Here is a 20336-nt window from a genome sequence, read left to right on the forward strand (position 1 = left end):
GTCTGTATAGTCCAGGCAGTAACAATTCGGCTTGCATTGTCATGGTCTGTATAGTCCAGGCAGTAACAATTCGGCCTACATTGTCCTAGACTGTATAGTCCAGGCAGTAACAATTCTGGGCTGCATTGTCCTAGTCTGTATAGTCCAGGCAGTAACAATTCGGCCTACATTATCTTGGTCTGTATAGTCCAGGCAGTAACAATTCGGCCTACATTATCTTGGTCTGTATAGTCCAGGCAGTAACAATTCAGCCTACATTATCTTGGTCTGTATAGTCCAGGCAGTAACAACTCAGCCTACATTATCTTGGTCTGTATAGTCCAGGCAGTAACAATTCGGCCTACATTGTCCTGGTCTGTATAGTCCAGGCAGTAACAATTCGGCCTACATTATCTTGGTCTGTATAGTCCAGGCAGTAACAATTCAGCCTACATTGTCCTGGTCTGTATAGTCCAGGCAGTAACAATTCGGCCTACATTATCTTGGTCTGTATAGTCCAGGCAGTAACAATTCGGCTTGCATTGTCATGGTCTGTATAGTCCAGGCAGTAATAATTCAGGGCTGCATTATCATGGTCTGTATAGTCCAGGCAGTAACAATTCAGCCTACATTGTCCTGGTCTGTATAGTCCAGGCAGTAATAATTCAGGGCTGCATTATCATGGTCTGTATAGTCCAGGCAGTAACAATTCAGCCTACATTGTCCTGGTCTGTATAGTCCAGGCAGTAACAATTCTGGGCTGCATTGTCCTAGTCTGTATAGTCCAGGCAGTAACAATTCGGCTTGCATTGTCATGGTCTGTATAGTCCAGGCAGTAACAATTCGGCTTGCATTGTCCTGGTCTGTATAGTCCAGGCAGTAACAATTCGGCCTACATTGTCCTAGTCTGTATAGTCCAGGCAGTAACAATTCTGGGCTGCATTGTCCTAGTCTGTATAGTCCAGGCAGTAACAATTCGGCCTACATTATCTTGGTCTGTATAGTCCAGGCAGTAACAATTCGGCCTACATTATCTTGGTCTGTATAGTCCAGGCAGTAACAATTCAGCCTACATTATCTTGGTCTGTATAGTCCAGGCAGTAACAATTCGGCCTACATTGTCCTGGTCTGTATAGTCCAGGCAGTAACAATTCGGCCTACATTATCTTGGTCTGTATAGTCCAGGCAGTAACAATTCAGCCTACACTATCTTGGTCTGTATTGTCCAGGCAGTAACAATTCGGCCTACATTATCTTGGTCTGTAAGTCCAGGCAGTAACAATTCGGCCTGCATTGTCCTGGTCCATGGAAGCCAAAGTTCAAAGTAAATTTATTATCGAAGTACATATATGTCACCATATATAACTCTGATATTCACTTTCTTGCAGGCAATATTAATAAATCCATCATAGACTAATAACTTTAATAGAATCAATGAAAGATCGCCCAGCTTTGGCGTTCAACCAGAGTGCAGAAGACAACAAATTGTGCAAATACAAAAGGAAAGAACTAATAATAATAAATGACTAATAAATATCAAAAACATGAGATGAAGAGTCCTTGACAGTAAGTTAACTGATGGTGGAAACTTTTCAATGATGCGGCAAGTGAAATTATCCCCTTTGGTTTAAGACCTTGATGTTTGAGGGATAATTACCGTTCCTAATCCTGGTGGTGTGAGTCCTGAGGCTCTTAGACCACCTTCTCAGGTGGCAGCAGTGAAAATAGAGCATGACCTGGGAGGTTCACAGGGTCAAGCAGCCTGATAGGTATCCTTATTCTGTGTGCCAACATTCGGTGGGACTGTGGTTTCTGTCGCGTGCTCCCTTAGTTTCAATGCTTGGGAGTTCATTATTCAATTGTGCATAGTCTGGCTCTGTGTTTCTCATGGTTTGCATAATTTATGGTGCTATATTTCATTTTGTGGATGTCTATTTTCTGTCTGTGAACTGTGGAGAAGTGACATTAAACCTGGTCTATATGCTCAGAGCATAACATTTTATAGTACCAGTGACCAGATTCAATTCTGGCCGTTTTCCGTAGTGGAGTTTGTACTTTCTGCCTATGACCATGTGGGGTTCCTCCAGAGGCTCCAGTGTCCTTGCACAGTCCAAGGACGTATCAGTTGGTCATTGTAAATTGTCCTCTGATTGGGCTAGGATTGAATCAGAGGATTGCTGCGTGACGCAGCTCGAAGGGCCAGAAGAGCCTGTTGAACACCATATCACAATAATAAAGAAATAAATAAGCTGGGTCTCTGTCCAGTTGTTTACAAGCACTCCCTGTGTGAGGAACACTAGCAAGGTAGCCTGATCAAGATTTTTAGCAATTGGTCAGTGCTTCACATTCATCTCTGCGGCATCCCATGTGCCATTTCCCTTTGCTCCGCTGCCTCCATCTGCCCTGCCTCTCCCCTACACCTGCCTGTCCTCTCCCTCGACACCTCTCTGTCCCTTCCTTCCCTATCTTTCCCCTCCGCCTCTCCTTCCTGCTCCTCCCCCTCCCTCTTCCACCTTCCACACCGCTCTTTCTCCCCATCTCCCTATCTCCCCTCCCCTTCTCTCTCGCTCCTCCCCTCCCCCTCCTTTCCCTCCCTTCTCCTCCCTCTTCTCACAAACCCCTCTTTCTTTTGAACGCAATATCTTTTTCTCTGTTTTATCTCTCTTTCTGTCTTTCCCCTTCCTTCCCCCTCCCCCCTTCCCCACACACCCCTGACCCCTTTCGAGGCTCTAGTTTGCTCTGGGTTTCTGATACTGTGCTTGTATGTTTTGACAGGATGAAGGTGTGTGGTGCTTCGTGCTGCAGAGGATGGGCATCCGGACCGCAGGCCGGAAGGTGCATGAAACGTAAGTACCCTTTGAAGTGTTGAGTGTTGGCTGGGGTAGGATCAATGCACTGCAACCAGTCCGGTAGGCTGCTCAGGCCGTCCAAAGTTCAATGTAAATTTATTATCCAAGTACATACAGTATATGCCACCATGTACAACTGTGGGATTCAGCAAATATATAGAATACGAACCATAACAGAATCAATGAAAGACTGCTCAATTACGGCATTCAATCAGAATGCAAAAGACAACAGATTGTGTAAATACAAAAGTATGAAATAATAATAATTAATTAATAAGCAATGAATGTCAGGAACATGAGATGAAGAGTCCTTGAAAGTGAGTTCATTGGTTGTTGGAACATTTCAATAATGGGGCAGGTGAAGTTTAGTGAAATTATCCCATTTGGTTCAAGAGCCTGATGGTTGAGGGGCAATAATTGCTCCTGAACCTGGTGGTATGGGTCCTGAGGCTCCTGTACCTTCTTCCCAATGGCAACAGCAAGAAGAAAGCGTGACCAGGGTAATGGAGGTCCCTGATAATGGATGATGCTTTCCTGCGATATCATTACATGTAGACATGCTCAATGGTTGGGAGAGCTATACACATGATGGACTGGGCTGTATCCATTACTTTTTGAAGGATTTTCCATTCAAAGGCATTGGTGTTTCCATACCAGGCTGTGATGCAACCAGTCAAAACCCTCTCCACTACATCTATGGAAGTTTGTCAAAGTTGTAGATGTTATGCAAATGTCTACTAACTCCTAAGGAAGTAGATGGAATACCGTGCTTTCTTTGCAATTGCACACGTGCTGGGCCCAGAACAGGTCTTCCAAAATAACAACACCTGTTTAGACATTCAGACTCTCTCCTTCATTTCTGTGTTCTACACCAGTTCCCTTCCTGCTTCATCCTCTATCAGCAGTTTGCTCTCATCCTTTCTGCCTTGCGTGTTTGTGCAGCTTCCCCTTGAACACATCTCTGCTGTTCCCATCAACAACTCCCAAAGGGAACAAATTCACATAGCGTCCTGAACTTCCAAGATTACTCATATGGTATTGTTTGAAATTTATGGCTCCTGTTCCAATCTCCCCAGAAAAGAAAAACCTTCTCTACATTCACCCTGTTGAAGTCTTTCATAATATTCAAACATTTCAGTTGCTCAGTTCTCAGTCATGACTTGTGAATGTAGTAATCAATGGAGTTTTGTGCCCAGTTGTGGATTCCACACTTCAACTGAAAGAAGAAGGGATTTTTTTTGTAATGGTTCCAGCAATGAGGGATATCAGTTGGGTGGCGAGACTACAGATTGAAAAAGATTCCATGAATCAAAATACGTTTATTATCAAAGTATGTATGCAATATACAACCCTGAGATTCATCTTCCCACAGACAGCCACGAAACAAAGAAACACCCTGGAGTCCGCTCAAAGAAAAACATCAAATCCCCAACGCACAATACAGAGAACAAATCACACAAACAACAAAAATGCAAACAAAAAACATAGAATGCAGAGCATCAAACCATCATTGAAACAGCCCAGCAATGTTCAGTTCAGTTCAATCTAGCGCTCTGTCATTCTTTGACTGCAGACCGCAGAGCCAGTCTGTCCTGATCAAAATCGCATAAAACAGCAACAATAGAAGAAGTTATCATAAACCAGAGACACATATAACATGACTGTGGAGCCTAATCCACAAACTGTATTCATTGAACCTTACCCAAGACTGCAACACCATCCTCAGACAGCAACGGGTGAGAGGGAGAGACCGGTCAAATACAGGACCCTTCCCCCAGGAGCAGCGAGCAAGAGGGAGTGAGAGACCAGTCAAACTCAGACACCTTCCTCCGACAGCATCGAGCGAAAGGGTCAGACAGACCGGTCAAACGCAGACACCTTCCCCTGACAGCATCGAGCGAAGGGATCAGAGATACCGGTTAAACGCAGACACCTTCCTCCGACAGCATCGAGCGAAAGGGTCAGACAGACCGATCAAACGCAGACACCTTCCCCTGACAGCATCAAGCAAAGGGATCAGACAGATGGGTCAAACGCAGACGCCTTCCTCCAACAGCATCGAGCAAAAGGGTCAGAGAGACCGGTCAAACGCAGGTAGAGGGCATTGAACACCCAGTTGCCCTCTGCTCTTGTCCTCGTTGATTTCTCTGAGATTGCAGAGGAGTTTGCCAGGTGATCAAAATAATGAGGTGTCTCGTTGGAAGAGTTGAGAATCACAGAATCAAAGTGACCAGCAGTGGAACCAGATGGTTACATGGGAAAATATTTTCAGTGCAGAGCGTGAGTGGGATTTGGAATGCACTGGCCAGGAGGGGATGGTGGGGAGTCGAGATGGATTATTCACATTGTTCACAGGGGAGAAGGTAGGGAGTGGAATGAGTACAATTGTTTTAACAGTCAGGTCCCATCACCCTCTGTCTGTGCAATAACCTCTCGCTGATTCTGCACCACCTAACGATCATAATTGTCAATCTGCACATGGTTTGAGTTTCCGATTCACAGCCACATCGAGACATTCAGAATTTTCCGCTCCAGCCTTACAGCTTTGCCCCTGGTAATACTGAAGTAACATTAAATCTTTGAATCAGAATCAGGTTTACTGGCAGTGATGTCTGTCATTAAACGTGTTGTTTTGTGGCAGCAGGATAGTGAAATACATCAAATGTATTACAGGTTAGAAATAGCTTGGCATTTGAGAGGGTGCAAACAGGATTCATGAAAAAAATTCCAGAGTTGAAAGGCTTGTCACATTAGGAGCATTTGATGACTCTGGGCCTGTATTCACTGGAGTTCAGAACAATGAGGGGTGACCTCATTGAAACCTATCAAATCTTGGAAAGCCTCAATAGAGTGGATGTGGAGAGAATTGTTCTTATTGTGGGGGAGTCTAGGACCAGAGGACACAGCCTCAGAATAAAGGGGCGTCCATTTAGAACAGAGGTGAGAAGGAACATAGAACATAGAATAGTACAGCACATTACAGGCCATTTGGCCCACAATGTTGTGCCAACCCTCAAACCCTGCCTCCCATATAACCTCCCACTTTAAATACCTGTCTACTATTCTCTTAAACTTCACTAGTGTATCTGCCTCCACCATTGACTCAGGCAGTGCATTCCACGCACCAACCATTCTCTGAGTAAAAAACCTTCCTCTAATATCCCCCTTGAACTTCCCACCCCTTACCTTAAAGCCTTGTCCTCTTGTGTTGAGCAATGGTGCCCTGGGGAAGAGGCATTGGCTGTCCACTCTATCTATTCCTCTGAATATCTTATGTACCTCTATCATGTCTCCTCCCATCCTCCTTCTCTCCAAAGAGTAAAGCCCTAGCTCCCTTAATCACTGATCATAATCCATACTCTCTAAACCAGTCAGCATCCTGGTAAATCTCCTCTGTACCCTTTCCAATGCTTCCACATCCTTCCTACAGTGAGGGGACCAGAACTGGACACAGTACTCCAAGTGTGGCCTAACCAGAGTTTTATAGAGCTGCATCATTACCTCACGACTCTTAAACTCTATCCCTCGACTTATGAAAGCTAACACCCCATAAGCTTTCTTAACAACCTTATCTACCTATGAGGCAACTTTCAGGGATCTATGGCCAAGTAACCCGAGATCCCTCTGCTCCTCCACACTACCAAGTGTCCTGCCATTTACTTTGGACTCTGCCTTGGAGTTTGTCCTTCCAAAGTGTACCACCTCACACTTCTCTGGGTTGAACTCCATCTGCCACTTCTCAGCCCACTTCTGCATCCTATCAATGTCTCTCTGCAACCTTCAACAATCCTCTACACTATCTACAACACCACCAACTTTTGTGTCATCTGCAAACTTGCCAAGCTACGCTTCTACCCCCACATCCAGGTTGTTAATAAAAATCACGAAAAGTAGAAGTCCCAGAACCGATCCTTGTGGGACACCACTAGTCACAACCCTCCAATCTGAATGTATTCCCTCCACCACAACCCTCTGCCTTCTGCAGGCAAGCCAATTCTGGATCCACCCGGCCATACCTCCCTGGATCCCATGCATCCTTACTAAAATCCATGTAGATCACATCCACTACACTACTCTCATCTATATGCCTGGTCACCTCCTCAAAGAACTCTATCAGGCTTGTTAGACACGATTTGCCCTTCACAAAGCCATCCTGATGGTCCCTGATCAGACCATGTTTCTCTAAATGCCCACAGATCCTATCTGTAAGAATCTTTTCCAGCATTGTTCCCACAACAGACGTAAGGCTCACTGGTCTATAATTACCCGGAATATCCCTACTACATTTTTTGAACAAGAGGACAACATTTGCCTCCATCCAATCCTCCAGTACCATTCCCGTGGAAAATGAGGACATAAAGATCCTAGCCAGAGGCTCAGCAATCTCTTCCCTCGCCTCGTCAGGCCCTGGGGACTTACCCGTCCTAATGTATTTTAACAACTCCAACACCTCCTCTCCCTCAATATCAACATGCTCCAGAACATCAACCTCACTCATATTGTCCTCACCGTCATCAAGATCCCTCTCATTGGTGAATATTGAAGAGAAGTATTCATTGAGGACTTCGCTCACTTCCACAGCTTCCAGGCACATCTTCCCACCTTTATCTCTAATTGGTCCTACCTTCACTCCTGTCATCCTTTTGTTCTTCACATAATTGAAGAATGTCTTGGGGTTTTCCTTTACCCTGCTCGCCAAGGCCTTCTCATGCGCCCTTCTTGCTCTTCTCAGCCCCTTCTTAAGCTCCATTCTTGCTTCCCTATATTCCTTAATAGACCCATCTGATCCTTGCTTCCTAAAACTCATGTATGCTGCCGTCTTCCACCTGACTAGATTTTCCACCTCACTTGTCACCCATGGTTCCTTCCCCCTACCATTCTTTATCTTCCTCACCAGGACAAATTTATCCCTAACATCCTGCAAAGATCTCTAAACATCGACCACATGTCCATAGTACTTTTCCCTGCAAAAACATCATCCCAATTCACACCTGCAAGTTCTAGCCTCATAGCCTCATAATTTGCCCTTCCCCAATTAAAAATTTTCCAGTCCTCTCTGATCCTATCCTTTTCCATGATAATGCTAAAGGCCAGGGAGCGGTGGTCACTGTCCCCCAGATGCTCACCCACCGAGAGATCTGTGACCTGACCCGGTTCATTACCTAGTACTAGATCTAGTATGGCAATCCCCCTAGTCGGCATGTCCACATACTGTGACAGGAATCCGTCCTGGACACACTTAACAAACTCTGCCCTGTCTAAACCATTGGAACTAATCAGGTGCCAATCAATATTACGGAAGATAAAGTCACGCATGATAACAACTCTGTTATTTTTGCACCTTTCCAAAATCTGCCTCCCAATCTGCTCCTCGGTATCTATACAGCTACCAGGGGGCCTAAAGAATACTCCCAATAGAGTAACTGCGCTTCGACGGCTCTTCCTGTTCCTGACTAACACCCATACTGACTCAAAAGAGGATCCTGCTACATTACCTACGCTTTCTGTAGCTGTAATAGTATCCCTGACCAGCAATACCACCCCTCCTCCCATTTTCCCACGTCTCTATTCCATTAGCCAGAGAGTAGTGCATCTGTAGGGTTCGTTGCCAGTTGGCAGTGAAGGACCAGTCACTGGATGCACTTAAGGTGGAGGTTGATAGGTTTGTGATTAGTCTTGTGAAAGGATATGCGGAGAAGGCAGGAGAATGATACAACCATGATGGAATGGAGCAGCAGACTTGATGGGCCAAATTGGCTATGACAACATTAATCCCCACTATCACCACTGGCTATGACAACATTAATCCACAGTATCACCATTGGCAATGACAACATTAATCCCCACTGTCACCCTGGCTATGACAACATTAATTCCCATTATCACCCCTGCTATGACAACATTAATCCCCACTAACACCCCTAGGTATGACAACGTTAATCCCCATTATCAACCCTAGCTATGACAACATTAATCCCCAATATCACCCCTGCTATGGCAACATTAATCCCCACTATCACCCCTGGCTATGACAACATTATTCCCACTATCACTATTGGCTATGACAATATAAATCCCCAAAATCACCACTAGCTATGACAACATTAAACCCCACTACCACCATTGGCGAAGACAACATGAATCCCCACTATCACCCCTGGCTATGACAACATTAATCCCCACTACCACCAATGGCGATGACAACATGAATCCCCACTATCACCCCTGACTATGACAACATTAATCCCCACTCAAACCCCTGCTAAAACAACTTTAATCCTTACTATCACCATTGGGTATGACAACATAAACTGCACTATCACCCTGGGTATGACAATTTTAATCCCCACTACCACCCCTACTATTACAACATTAATCCCCACTCAAACCCCTGCTATGACAATATTAATCCTCACTATCACCATTGGCTGTGACAACATCAATCCCCACTATCACCTCTGCTATGACAACATTAATTCCCACTATCACCATTGGCTATGACAACACTTATCGCCAATATCATCCCTGCCTATGACAAAATTAATCACCAATATCAACCCTCGCGAAGACAATATTAATCCTCACTATCACCCCTGGCTATTTCAACATTAATCCCCACTATTACCATTGGTCTATGACAACATTAATCCCCAGTATCACCCCTGCTATGAAAATTTTAATCCACACTCTCACCCCTGTTTATGACAACAATAGTTCCCACTATCACTATTGGCTATGACAACATTAATCCCTAATATCACCCATAGCTATGACAACATTAAACTGGACTATCACCCCTGGCTAAGACAACATTAATCCCCACTATCATCCCTGCTATGACAACATTAATCCCCACTATCACCATTGTTATGACAACATTAAACCCCACTATCACCCCTGCGATGAAAACATTAATCCCTACTATCACCATTGGCTGTGACAACATCAATACCCACTATCATCCCTGGCTATGACAACATGAAACCCGACAATAACCATTGGGTATAACAACATTAATCACCACGATCACCCCTGGCTATGATGACATTAATCCCCACTGTCACCATTGGCAATGACAACATTAATCCCCAATATCACCCCTGGTTATGACAACATTAATCCCTACTATCACCATTGGCTATGACAAAATTAAACTCTACTATCACCCCGGCTATGACAACATTAATCCCCATTAATACCCCTGCTATGACAAAATTAATCCTCACTATCACAATTGGCAATGACAACACTCATCCCCACCACCACCCCTGGCGCTGACAACATTAATCCCCACTATCACCCCTCCTGTGACAACATTAATCCCCACTCTCACCATTGGTGATGACAACATTAAACCCCACTATCACGTCTAGCTATGACAACATTAAACGGCACTATCACCCCTGGCTATCAAAACATTACTCCCCACTATCACCATTGGCTATAACAACATTAATCCCCGATATCACCCCTGCTGTGACAACATTAAACCCCACTATCACCCCTCGCTGTAACAACATTAATCCCCACTATCACCCATGCTATGACAAAATTAATCCCCATTAATACCCCAGCTATGACAACATTAATCCTCAGTATCACAATTGGCAATGACAACACTAATCCCCACTATCACCCCTGGCTATGACAACATTAATCCCCACCATCACCCCTGGCTATGACAACATTAATCCCCACTATAACGTCTAAATATGACAAAATTAAACCGCACTATCACCCCTGGCTATGAAAACATTAATCCCCACTATAACTATTGGTTATGACAACATTAATCCCCAATATCACAACTGCTATGACATCATTAATCCCCACTATCACCCCTGCTGTTACAACATTAATCCCCACTATCACCCCTGGCTATGACAAAATGAATCCCGACTATCACCCATGCTATGACAAAATTAATCCCCATTAATATCCCTGCTATGACAACATTAATCCTCAGTATCACAATTGGCAATGACAACACTAATCCCCACTATCACCCCTGGCTATAACAACGTTAATCCCCACTATCACCCCTGGCTATGACAACATGAATCCCGACTATCACCACTGGCGATGACAACATTAATACCCACTATCACCCTTGGCTATGACAATATTAAACCCCACTATCACCATTGGCTGTGACAACATTAATCCCCAATATCACACTTGCTATGACAACATTATTCCCCACTATCACCACTGCTGTGACAACATTAATCCACAAAAAAACCCCTGGCTATGACAACAATAATCCCCACTATCATCCCTGGCTGTTTCGACATTAATCCCCACTATCACCATTGGTCTATGACAACATTAATCAACACAATCACCCCTGGCTATTTCAGCATTCATCCCCACAATTGCCAGTGGTCTATGACAATATTAATCCCCAGTATCACCCTTGCTATGAAAATATTAATCCCCACTATAATCACTTGCTATGACAACATTGATTCTCTCTATCACTGTTGGCTATGATAACATGAATCCTCACGATCACCCCTAGCAATGACAAAATTAATCCCCACTATCACCCCTGACTATGACAACATTAATACTCATTATCATGCCTGCTATGTCAAAATTAATCCTCACTATCACCATTGGCAATGACAACATTAATCCCCACTCTCACGCCTGCTATGACAACATTAATCCCCTTTATCACCATTGTTATGAGAACATCAATCCCCACTATCACCCATGGCTATGACAACATTAATCCCCACTACGACCCCTGTTATGACAACATTAATCCCCATTATCACCCCTGCTATGACAACATTTATCCCTCTATCACCACTGGCTATGACGACATTAAACCCCAGAATCACGACTAGCTATGACAAAATTAAACGGGACCATCACCCCTGGCTATGACAACATCAATCACCACTATCAACCATGGTTATGAAAACATTAATCCCCACTATGACCCCTGTTATGACAACATTAATCCCCATTATCACCCCTGCTATGACAACATTTATTCCTCTATCACCATTGGCTATGACAATATTAAACTCCACAATCACGTCCAGCTATGACAAAATTAAACGGGACTATCACCCCTGGCTATGAAAACATTAATCCCCACTATCACCATTGGCTATGACAACATTAATCCCCGATATCACCCCTGCTGTGACAACATTAATCCCCACTATCACCACTGCTATGACAACATTAATCCCCTCTATCACCCATGCTATGACAAAATTAAACCCCATTAATACCCCTGCTATGACAACATTAATCCTAAATATCACAATTGACAATGACAACACTCGTCCCCACTATCACCCCTGGCTGTGACAAAATTAATCCCCACTATCCCCCCTGCTATGACAACATTAATCCCCACTATCACCCCTGGGTATGACAACATTAATCCCAACCATCACCCCTGGCTATGACAACATTAATCCCCACTATCATCCCTGCTATGACAACATTAATCCCCACTATCACCATTGTTATGACAACATTAAACCCCACTATCACCCCTGCTATAAAAACATTAATCCTTACTATCAGCATTGGCTATGACAACAACAATACCCATTATCACCCCTCGCTATGACCACATTCATCCCCACTATCACCCCTGACTATGACAACATGAATCCTGACTAGCACCACTGGCGATGACAACATTAATCCCAATATCACACCTGCTATGACAATATTAATCCCCACTATCACCACTGCTGTGACAACATTAATCCCCAAAGAAACGCCTGGCTATGACAACAATAATCCCCACTATCATCCCTGGCTGTTTCGACATTAATCCCCACTATCAACATTGGTCTATGAAAACATTAATCAACACAATCACCCCTGGCTATTTCAGCATTCATCCCCACAATTACCAGTAGTCTATGACAATATTAATCCCCAGTATCACCCCTGCTATGAAAATATTAATCCCCACTATCACCCCTGGCTATGACAACATTAATCTCCACTATCACCATTGGCGATGACAACATTAATCCCCACGATCACCCCTGGCTAGAACAACATTAATCCCCACTATCACCCCTGCTATGAAAATATTAATCCCCACTATCACCCCTGGCTATGACAACATTAATCTCCACTATCACCATTGGCGATGACAACATTAATCCCCACGATCACCCCTGGCTAGAACAACATTAATCCCCACTATCACCCCTGGCTATGACAACATTAATCTCCACTATCACCATTGGCGATGACAACATTAATCCCCACGATCACCCCTGGCTAGAACAACATTAATCCCCACGATCACCCCTGGCTATGACAACATTAATCCCCACTATCACCCCTGGCTATGACAACATTAATCTCCACTATCACCATTGGCGATGACAACATTAATCCCCACGATCACCCCTGGCTAGAACAACATTAATCCCCACTATCACCCCTGGCTATGACAACATTAATCTCCACTATCACCATTGGCGATGACAACATTAATCCCCACTCTCACGCCTGCTATGACAACATTAATCCCCATTATCACACTTGCTAAAACAACTTTAATCCTCACTATCACCATTGGCTATGACAACATCAATCCGCACTATCACCCTGGCTGTGACAATTTTAATCCCCACTACCACCCCTACTATTACAACATTAATCCCCAGTCAAACCCCTGCTATGACAACATTAATCCTTACTATCACCATTGGCTGTGACAACATCAATCCCCACTATCACCTCTGCTATGACAACATTAATCCCCACTTTCACCATTGGCTATGACAACACTAATCGCCAATATCATCCCTGGCTATGACAACATTAATCACCAATATCAACCCTCGCGATGACAACATTAATCCTCACTATCATCCCTGGCTATTTCAACATTAATCCCCAATATTACCATTGGTCTATGACAACATCAATCCCCAGTATCACCCCCGCTATGCAAATTTTAATCCCCACTATCACGCCTGGCAAAAACAACATTAAACCCCATTATCACCCCTGGCTATGACAACATTAATCCCCACTATCACCATTGGCTATGACAACATTAAACCCCACAATCACGTCTAGCTATGACAAAATTAAACGGGACTATCACCCCGGGCTATGAAAACATTAATCCCCACTATCACCTATGGGTATGACAACATTAATCCCCAGCATCACCCCTGGCTATGACAACATTAAACCCCACTATCACCCCTGCTATGAAAACATTAATCCCCACTATCACCATTCGCCAAGACAAAATTAATCCCCACTATCACCCCTCCTATGACAACATTAATCCCCACTATTACCTATGGATATGATAACATTAATCCCCACTATCACACCTAGCTATGACAACATTAAACCGCACTTTCACCCCTGGCTATAACAACATTAATCCCCACTATCACCCCTGGCTATGAAAACATTAATCCCCACTATCACCCCTGCCATGACAACATTAATCCCCACTATCACCACTGCTATGACAACATCAATCCCCACTATCGCCCATGGCTATGACAACATTAATCCCCACTACGAACCCTGTTATGACAACATTAATCCCCATTATCACCCCTGCTATGACAACATTTATCCCTCTATCACCATTGGCTATGACGACATTAAACCCCACAATCACGTCTAGCTATGAATAAATTAAATGGGACTATCACCCCTGGCTATGAAAACATTAATCCCCACTATCACCATTGGCTACGACAGCATTAATCCCCGATATCACCCCTGCTGTGACAACATTAATCCCCACTATCACCACTGCCATGACAACATTAATCCCCTCTATCACCCATGCTATGAAAAAATTAATCCCCATTAATATCCCTGTAATGATAACATTAATCCTAAATATCACAATTGACAATGACAACACTCGTCCCCACGATCACTCCTGGCTGTGACAACATTAATCCCCAATATCACCCCTCCAATGACAACATTAATCCCCACTATCACCCCTGGGTATGACAAAATTAATCCCAACCATCACCCCTGGCTATGACAACATTAACCCCACTATCAGCCCTGCTATGACAACATTAATCCCCACTATCACCATTGTTATGACAACATTAATCCCCACTACGACCCCTTTTATGACAACATTAATCCCCACTTTCACCCCTGCTATGACAACATCAATCCCCACTATCACCATTGGCTATAACAAAATTAATCCCCACTATCACTATTGGCTATGACAAGATTAAACTCTACTATCACCCCTGCAAGGACAACATTAATCCCCACTATCACCACTGCTATGACAACATTAATCCCCACTGTGACCAATGGCGATGACAACATTAATCCCCACTATCACGCCTAGCTATGACAACATTAAACCGCTCTATCACCCCTGGCTATGACAACATTAATTCCCACTATCACCCCTGGCTATGAAAACATTAATCCCCAACATCACCCCTGCCATGACAACATTAATCCCCACTATCACCACTGCTATGACAACATCAATCCCCACTATCACACATGGCTATGACAACATTAATCCCCAATATGACCCCTGTTATGACAACATCAATCCTCACTATCACCATTGGCAATGACAACATTAATCCCCACTCTCACGCCTGCTATGACAACATTAATCCCCATTATCACACTTGCTAAAACAACTTTAATCCTCACTATCACCATTGGCTATGACAATTTTAATCCCCACTACCACCCCTACTATTACAACATTAATCCCCACTCAAACCCCTGCTATGACAATATTAATCCTCACTATCACCATTGGCTGTGACAACATCAATCCCCACTATCACCTCTGCTATGACAACATTAATCCCCACTTTCACCATTGGCTATGACAACATTAATCACCAATATCAACCCTCGCGATGACAACATTAATCCTCACTATCATCCCTGGCTATTTCAACATTAATACCCAATATTACCATTGGTCTATGACAACATCAATCCCCAGTATCACCCCCGCTATGAAAATTTTAATCCCCACTATCACCCCTGGCTATGACAACATTAATTCCCACTATCACTATTGGCTATGACAACATTAATCCCCGCTATCAACCATGGCTATGACAACATTAATCCCCACTACGAACCCTGTTATGACAACATTAATCCCCATTATCACCCCTGCTATGACAACATTTATCCCTCTATCACCATTGGCTATGACGACATTAAACCCCACAATCACGTCTAGCTATGAATAAATTAAATGGGACTATCACCCCTGGCTATGAAAACATTAATCCCCACTATCACCATTGGCTACGACAGCATTAATCCCCGATATCACCCCTGCTGTGACAACATTAATCCCCACTATCACCACTGCCATGACAACATTAATCCCCTCTATCACCCATGCTATGAAAAAATTAATCCCCATTAATATCCCTGTAATGATAACATTAATCCTAAATATCACAATTGACAATGACAACACTCGTCCCCACGATCACTCCTGGCTGTGACAACATTAATCCCCAATATCACCCCTCCAATGACAACATTAATCCCCACTATCACCCCTGGGTATGACAAAATTAATCCCAACCATCACCCCTGGCTATGACAACATTAACCCCACTATCAGCCCTGCTATGACAACATTAATCCCCACTATCACCATTGTTATGACAACATTAATCCCCACTACGACCCCTTTTATGACAACATTAATCCCCACTTTCACCCCTGCTATGACAACATCAATCCCCACTATCACCATTGGCTATAACAAAATTAATCCCCACTATCACTATTGGCTATGACAAGATTAAACTCTACTATCACCCCTGCAAGGACAACATTAATCCCCACTATCACCACTGCTATGACAACATTAATCCCCACTGTGACCAATGGCGATGACAACATTAATCCCCACTATCACGCCTAGCTATGACAACATTAAACCGCTCTATCACCCCTGGCTATGACAACATTAATTCCCACTATCACCCCTGGCTATGAAAACATTAATCCCCAACATCACCCCTGCCATGACAACATTAATCCCCACTATCACCACTGCTATGACAACATCAATCCCCACTATCACACATGGCTATGACAACATTAATCCCCAATATGACCCCTGTTATGACAACATCAATCCTCACTATCACCATTGGCAATGACAACATTAATCCCCACTCTCACGCCTGCTATGACAACATTAATCCCCATTATCACACTTGCTAAAACAACTTTAATCCTCACTATCACCATTGGCTATGACAATTTTAATCCCCACTACCACCCCTACTATTACAACATTAATCCCCACTCAAACCCCTGCTATGACAATATTAATCCTCACTATCACCATTGGCTGTGACAACATCAATCCCCACTATCACCTCTGCTATGACAACATTAATCCCCACTTTCACCATTGGCTATGACAACATTAATCACCAATATCAACCCTCGCGATGACAACATTAATCCTCACTATCATCCCTGGCTATTTCAACATTAATACCCAATATTACCATTGGTCTATGACAACATCAATCCCCAGTATCACCCCCGCTATGAAAATTTTAATCCCCACTATCACCCCTGGCTATGACAACATTAATTCCCACTATCACTATTGGCTATGACAACATTAATCCCCGCTATCAACCATGGCTATGACAACATTAATCCCCACTACGAACCCTGTTATGACAACATTAATCCCCATTATCACCCCTGCTATGACAACATTTATCCCTCTATCACCATTGGCTATGACAACATTAAACCCCACAATCACGTCTGGCTATGACAAAAATAAACAGGACTATCACCCCGGGTTATGAAAACATTAATCCCCACTATCACCATTGGCTATGACAACATTAATCCCTGATATCACCCCTGCTGTGACAACATTAATCCCCACTATCACCCATGCTATGACAAAATTAATCCCCATTAATACCCCTGCTATGACAACATTAATCCTAAGTATCACAATTGACAATGACAACACTCGTCCCCACTATCATCCCTGGCTGTGACAACATTAATCCCCACTATCACCCCTCCTATGACAACATTAATCCCCACTATCACCCCTGGGTATGACAACATTAATCCCCACTATCACCCCTGGGTATGACAACATTAATCCCCACTTTCATCCCTGCTATGAAAACATTAATCCCTACTATCACCATTGTTATGACAACATTAAACCCCACTATCACCCCTGCTATGAAAACATTAATCCCTACTATCACCATTGGCTATGACAACATCAATACCCACTATCATCCCTGGCTATGACAACATTAATCCCCACGACCACCCCTGGTTATGACAACATTGATCCCTGCTATCACCATTGGCCATGAGAACATTAATCCCCACTATCACCCCTGCTATGAAAACATTAATCCCTACTATAACCATTTGCTATGACAACATCAATACCCACTATCATCCCTGGCTGAGACAACATGAATCCCGACTATCACCATTGGCTATAACAACATTAATCCCCGCTATCAACCATGGCTATGACAACATTAATCCCCACTACGACCCCTGTTATGACAACATTAATCCCCATTATCACCCCTGCTATGACAACATTTATCCCTCTATCACCATTGGCTATGACAACATTAAACCCCACAATCACGTCTGGCTATGACAAAAATAAACGGGACTATCACCCTGGGCTATGAAAACATTAATCCCCACTATCACCATTGGCTATGACAACATTAATCCCCGATATCACCCCTGCTGTGACAACATTAATCCCCACTATCACCACTGCTATGACAACATTAATCCCCTCTATCACCCATGCTATGACAAAATTAATCCCCATTAATACCCCTGCTATGACAACATTAATCCTAAGTATCACAATTGACAATGACGACACTCGTCCCCACTATCATCCCTGGCTGAGACAACATGAATCCCGACTATCACCATTGGCTATAACAACATTAATCCCCGCTATCAACCATGGCTATGACAACATTAATCCCCACTACGACCCCTGTTATGACAACATTAATCCCCATTATCACCCCTGCTATGACAACATTTATCCCTCTATCACCATTGGCTATGACAACATTAAAACCCACAATCACGTCTGGCTATGACAAAAATAAACGGGACTATCACCCTGGGCTATGAAAACATTAATCCCCACTATCACCATTGGCTATGACAACATTAATCCCCGATATCACCCCTGCTGTGACAACATTAATCCCCACTATCACCACTGCTATGACAACATTAATCCCCTCTATCACCCATGCTATGACAAAATTAATCCCCATTAATACCCCTGCTATGACAACATTAATCCTAAGTATCACAATTGACAATGACGACACTCGTCCCCACTATCACCCCTGGGTATGACAACATTAATCCCCACTTTCATCCCTGCTATGAAAACATTAATCCCTACTATCACCATTGTTATGACAACATTAAACCCCACTATCACCCCTGCTATGAAAACATTAATCCCTACTATCACCATTGGCTATGACAACATCAATACCCACTATCATCCCTGGCTATGACAACATTAATCCCCACGACCACCCCTGGTTATGACAACATTGATCCCTGCTATCACCATTGGCCATGAGAACATTAATCCCCACTATCACCCCTGCTATGAAAACATTAATCCCTACTATAACCATTTGCTATGACAACATCAATACCCACTATCATCCCTGGCTGTGACAACATTAATCCCCATTATCACCCCTGCTATGACAACATTTATCCCTCTATCACCATTGGCTATGACAACATTAAACCCCACAATCACGTCTGGCTATGACAAAAATAAACGGGACTATCATCCCGGGCTATGAAAACATTAATCCCCACTATCACCATTGGCTATGACAACATTAATCCCCGATATCACCCCTGCTGTGACAACATTAATCCCCACTATCACCACTGCTATGACAACATTAATCCCCTCTATCACCCATGCTATGACAAAATTAATCCCCATTAATACCCCTGCTATGACAACATTAATCCTAAGTATCACAATTGACAATGACGACACTCGTCCCCACTATCATCCCTGGCTGTGACAACATTAATCCCCACTATCACCCCTCCTATGACAACATTAATCCCCACTATCACCCCTGGCTATGACAACATTAATACCCACTAACATCCCTGCTATGACAACATTAATCCCCACTATCACCCCTGGTTATGACAACATTAACCCCACTATCACCACTGCTATGACAACATCAATCCCCACTATCATCCCTGGCTATGAGAACATTAATCCCCACTACGACCCCTGTTATGACAACATTAATCCCCACTCTCACCCCTGCTATGACAACATTTATCCCTCTACCACCATTGGTTATGACAACTTCAATCCCCACTATCACCATTGGCTATAACAAAATTAATCCCCACTATCACCCCTGGGTATGACATCATTAATCCCCACTATCA

General features: G+C 43.5%; 1 protein-coding gene across 1 annotated transcript in view; it reads left to right on the forward strand.

Moving 5' to 3' along the window:
* LOC134354613 (latent-transforming growth factor beta-binding protein 4-like) overlaps positions 1-20336 on the forward strand; it is a 346432-nt gene that overhangs the window by 25784 nt on the left and 300312 nt on the right. The window contains exon 2 of the mRNA XM_063063620.1: positions 2755-2825. Coding sequence (XP_062919690.1) covers positions 2755-2825 — 71 coding nt within the window. The remainder of the gene's footprint in view (positions 1-2754; positions 2826-20336) is intronic.

The sequence above is a fragment of the Mobula hypostoma genome, chromosome 12, assembly GCF_963921235.1.
Source record: "Mobula hypostoma chromosome 12, sMobHyp1.1, whole genome shotgun sequence".
Lineage (NCBI taxonomy): Eukaryota > Metazoa > Chordata > Chondrichthyes > Myliobatiformes > Myliobatidae > Mobula > Mobula hypostoma.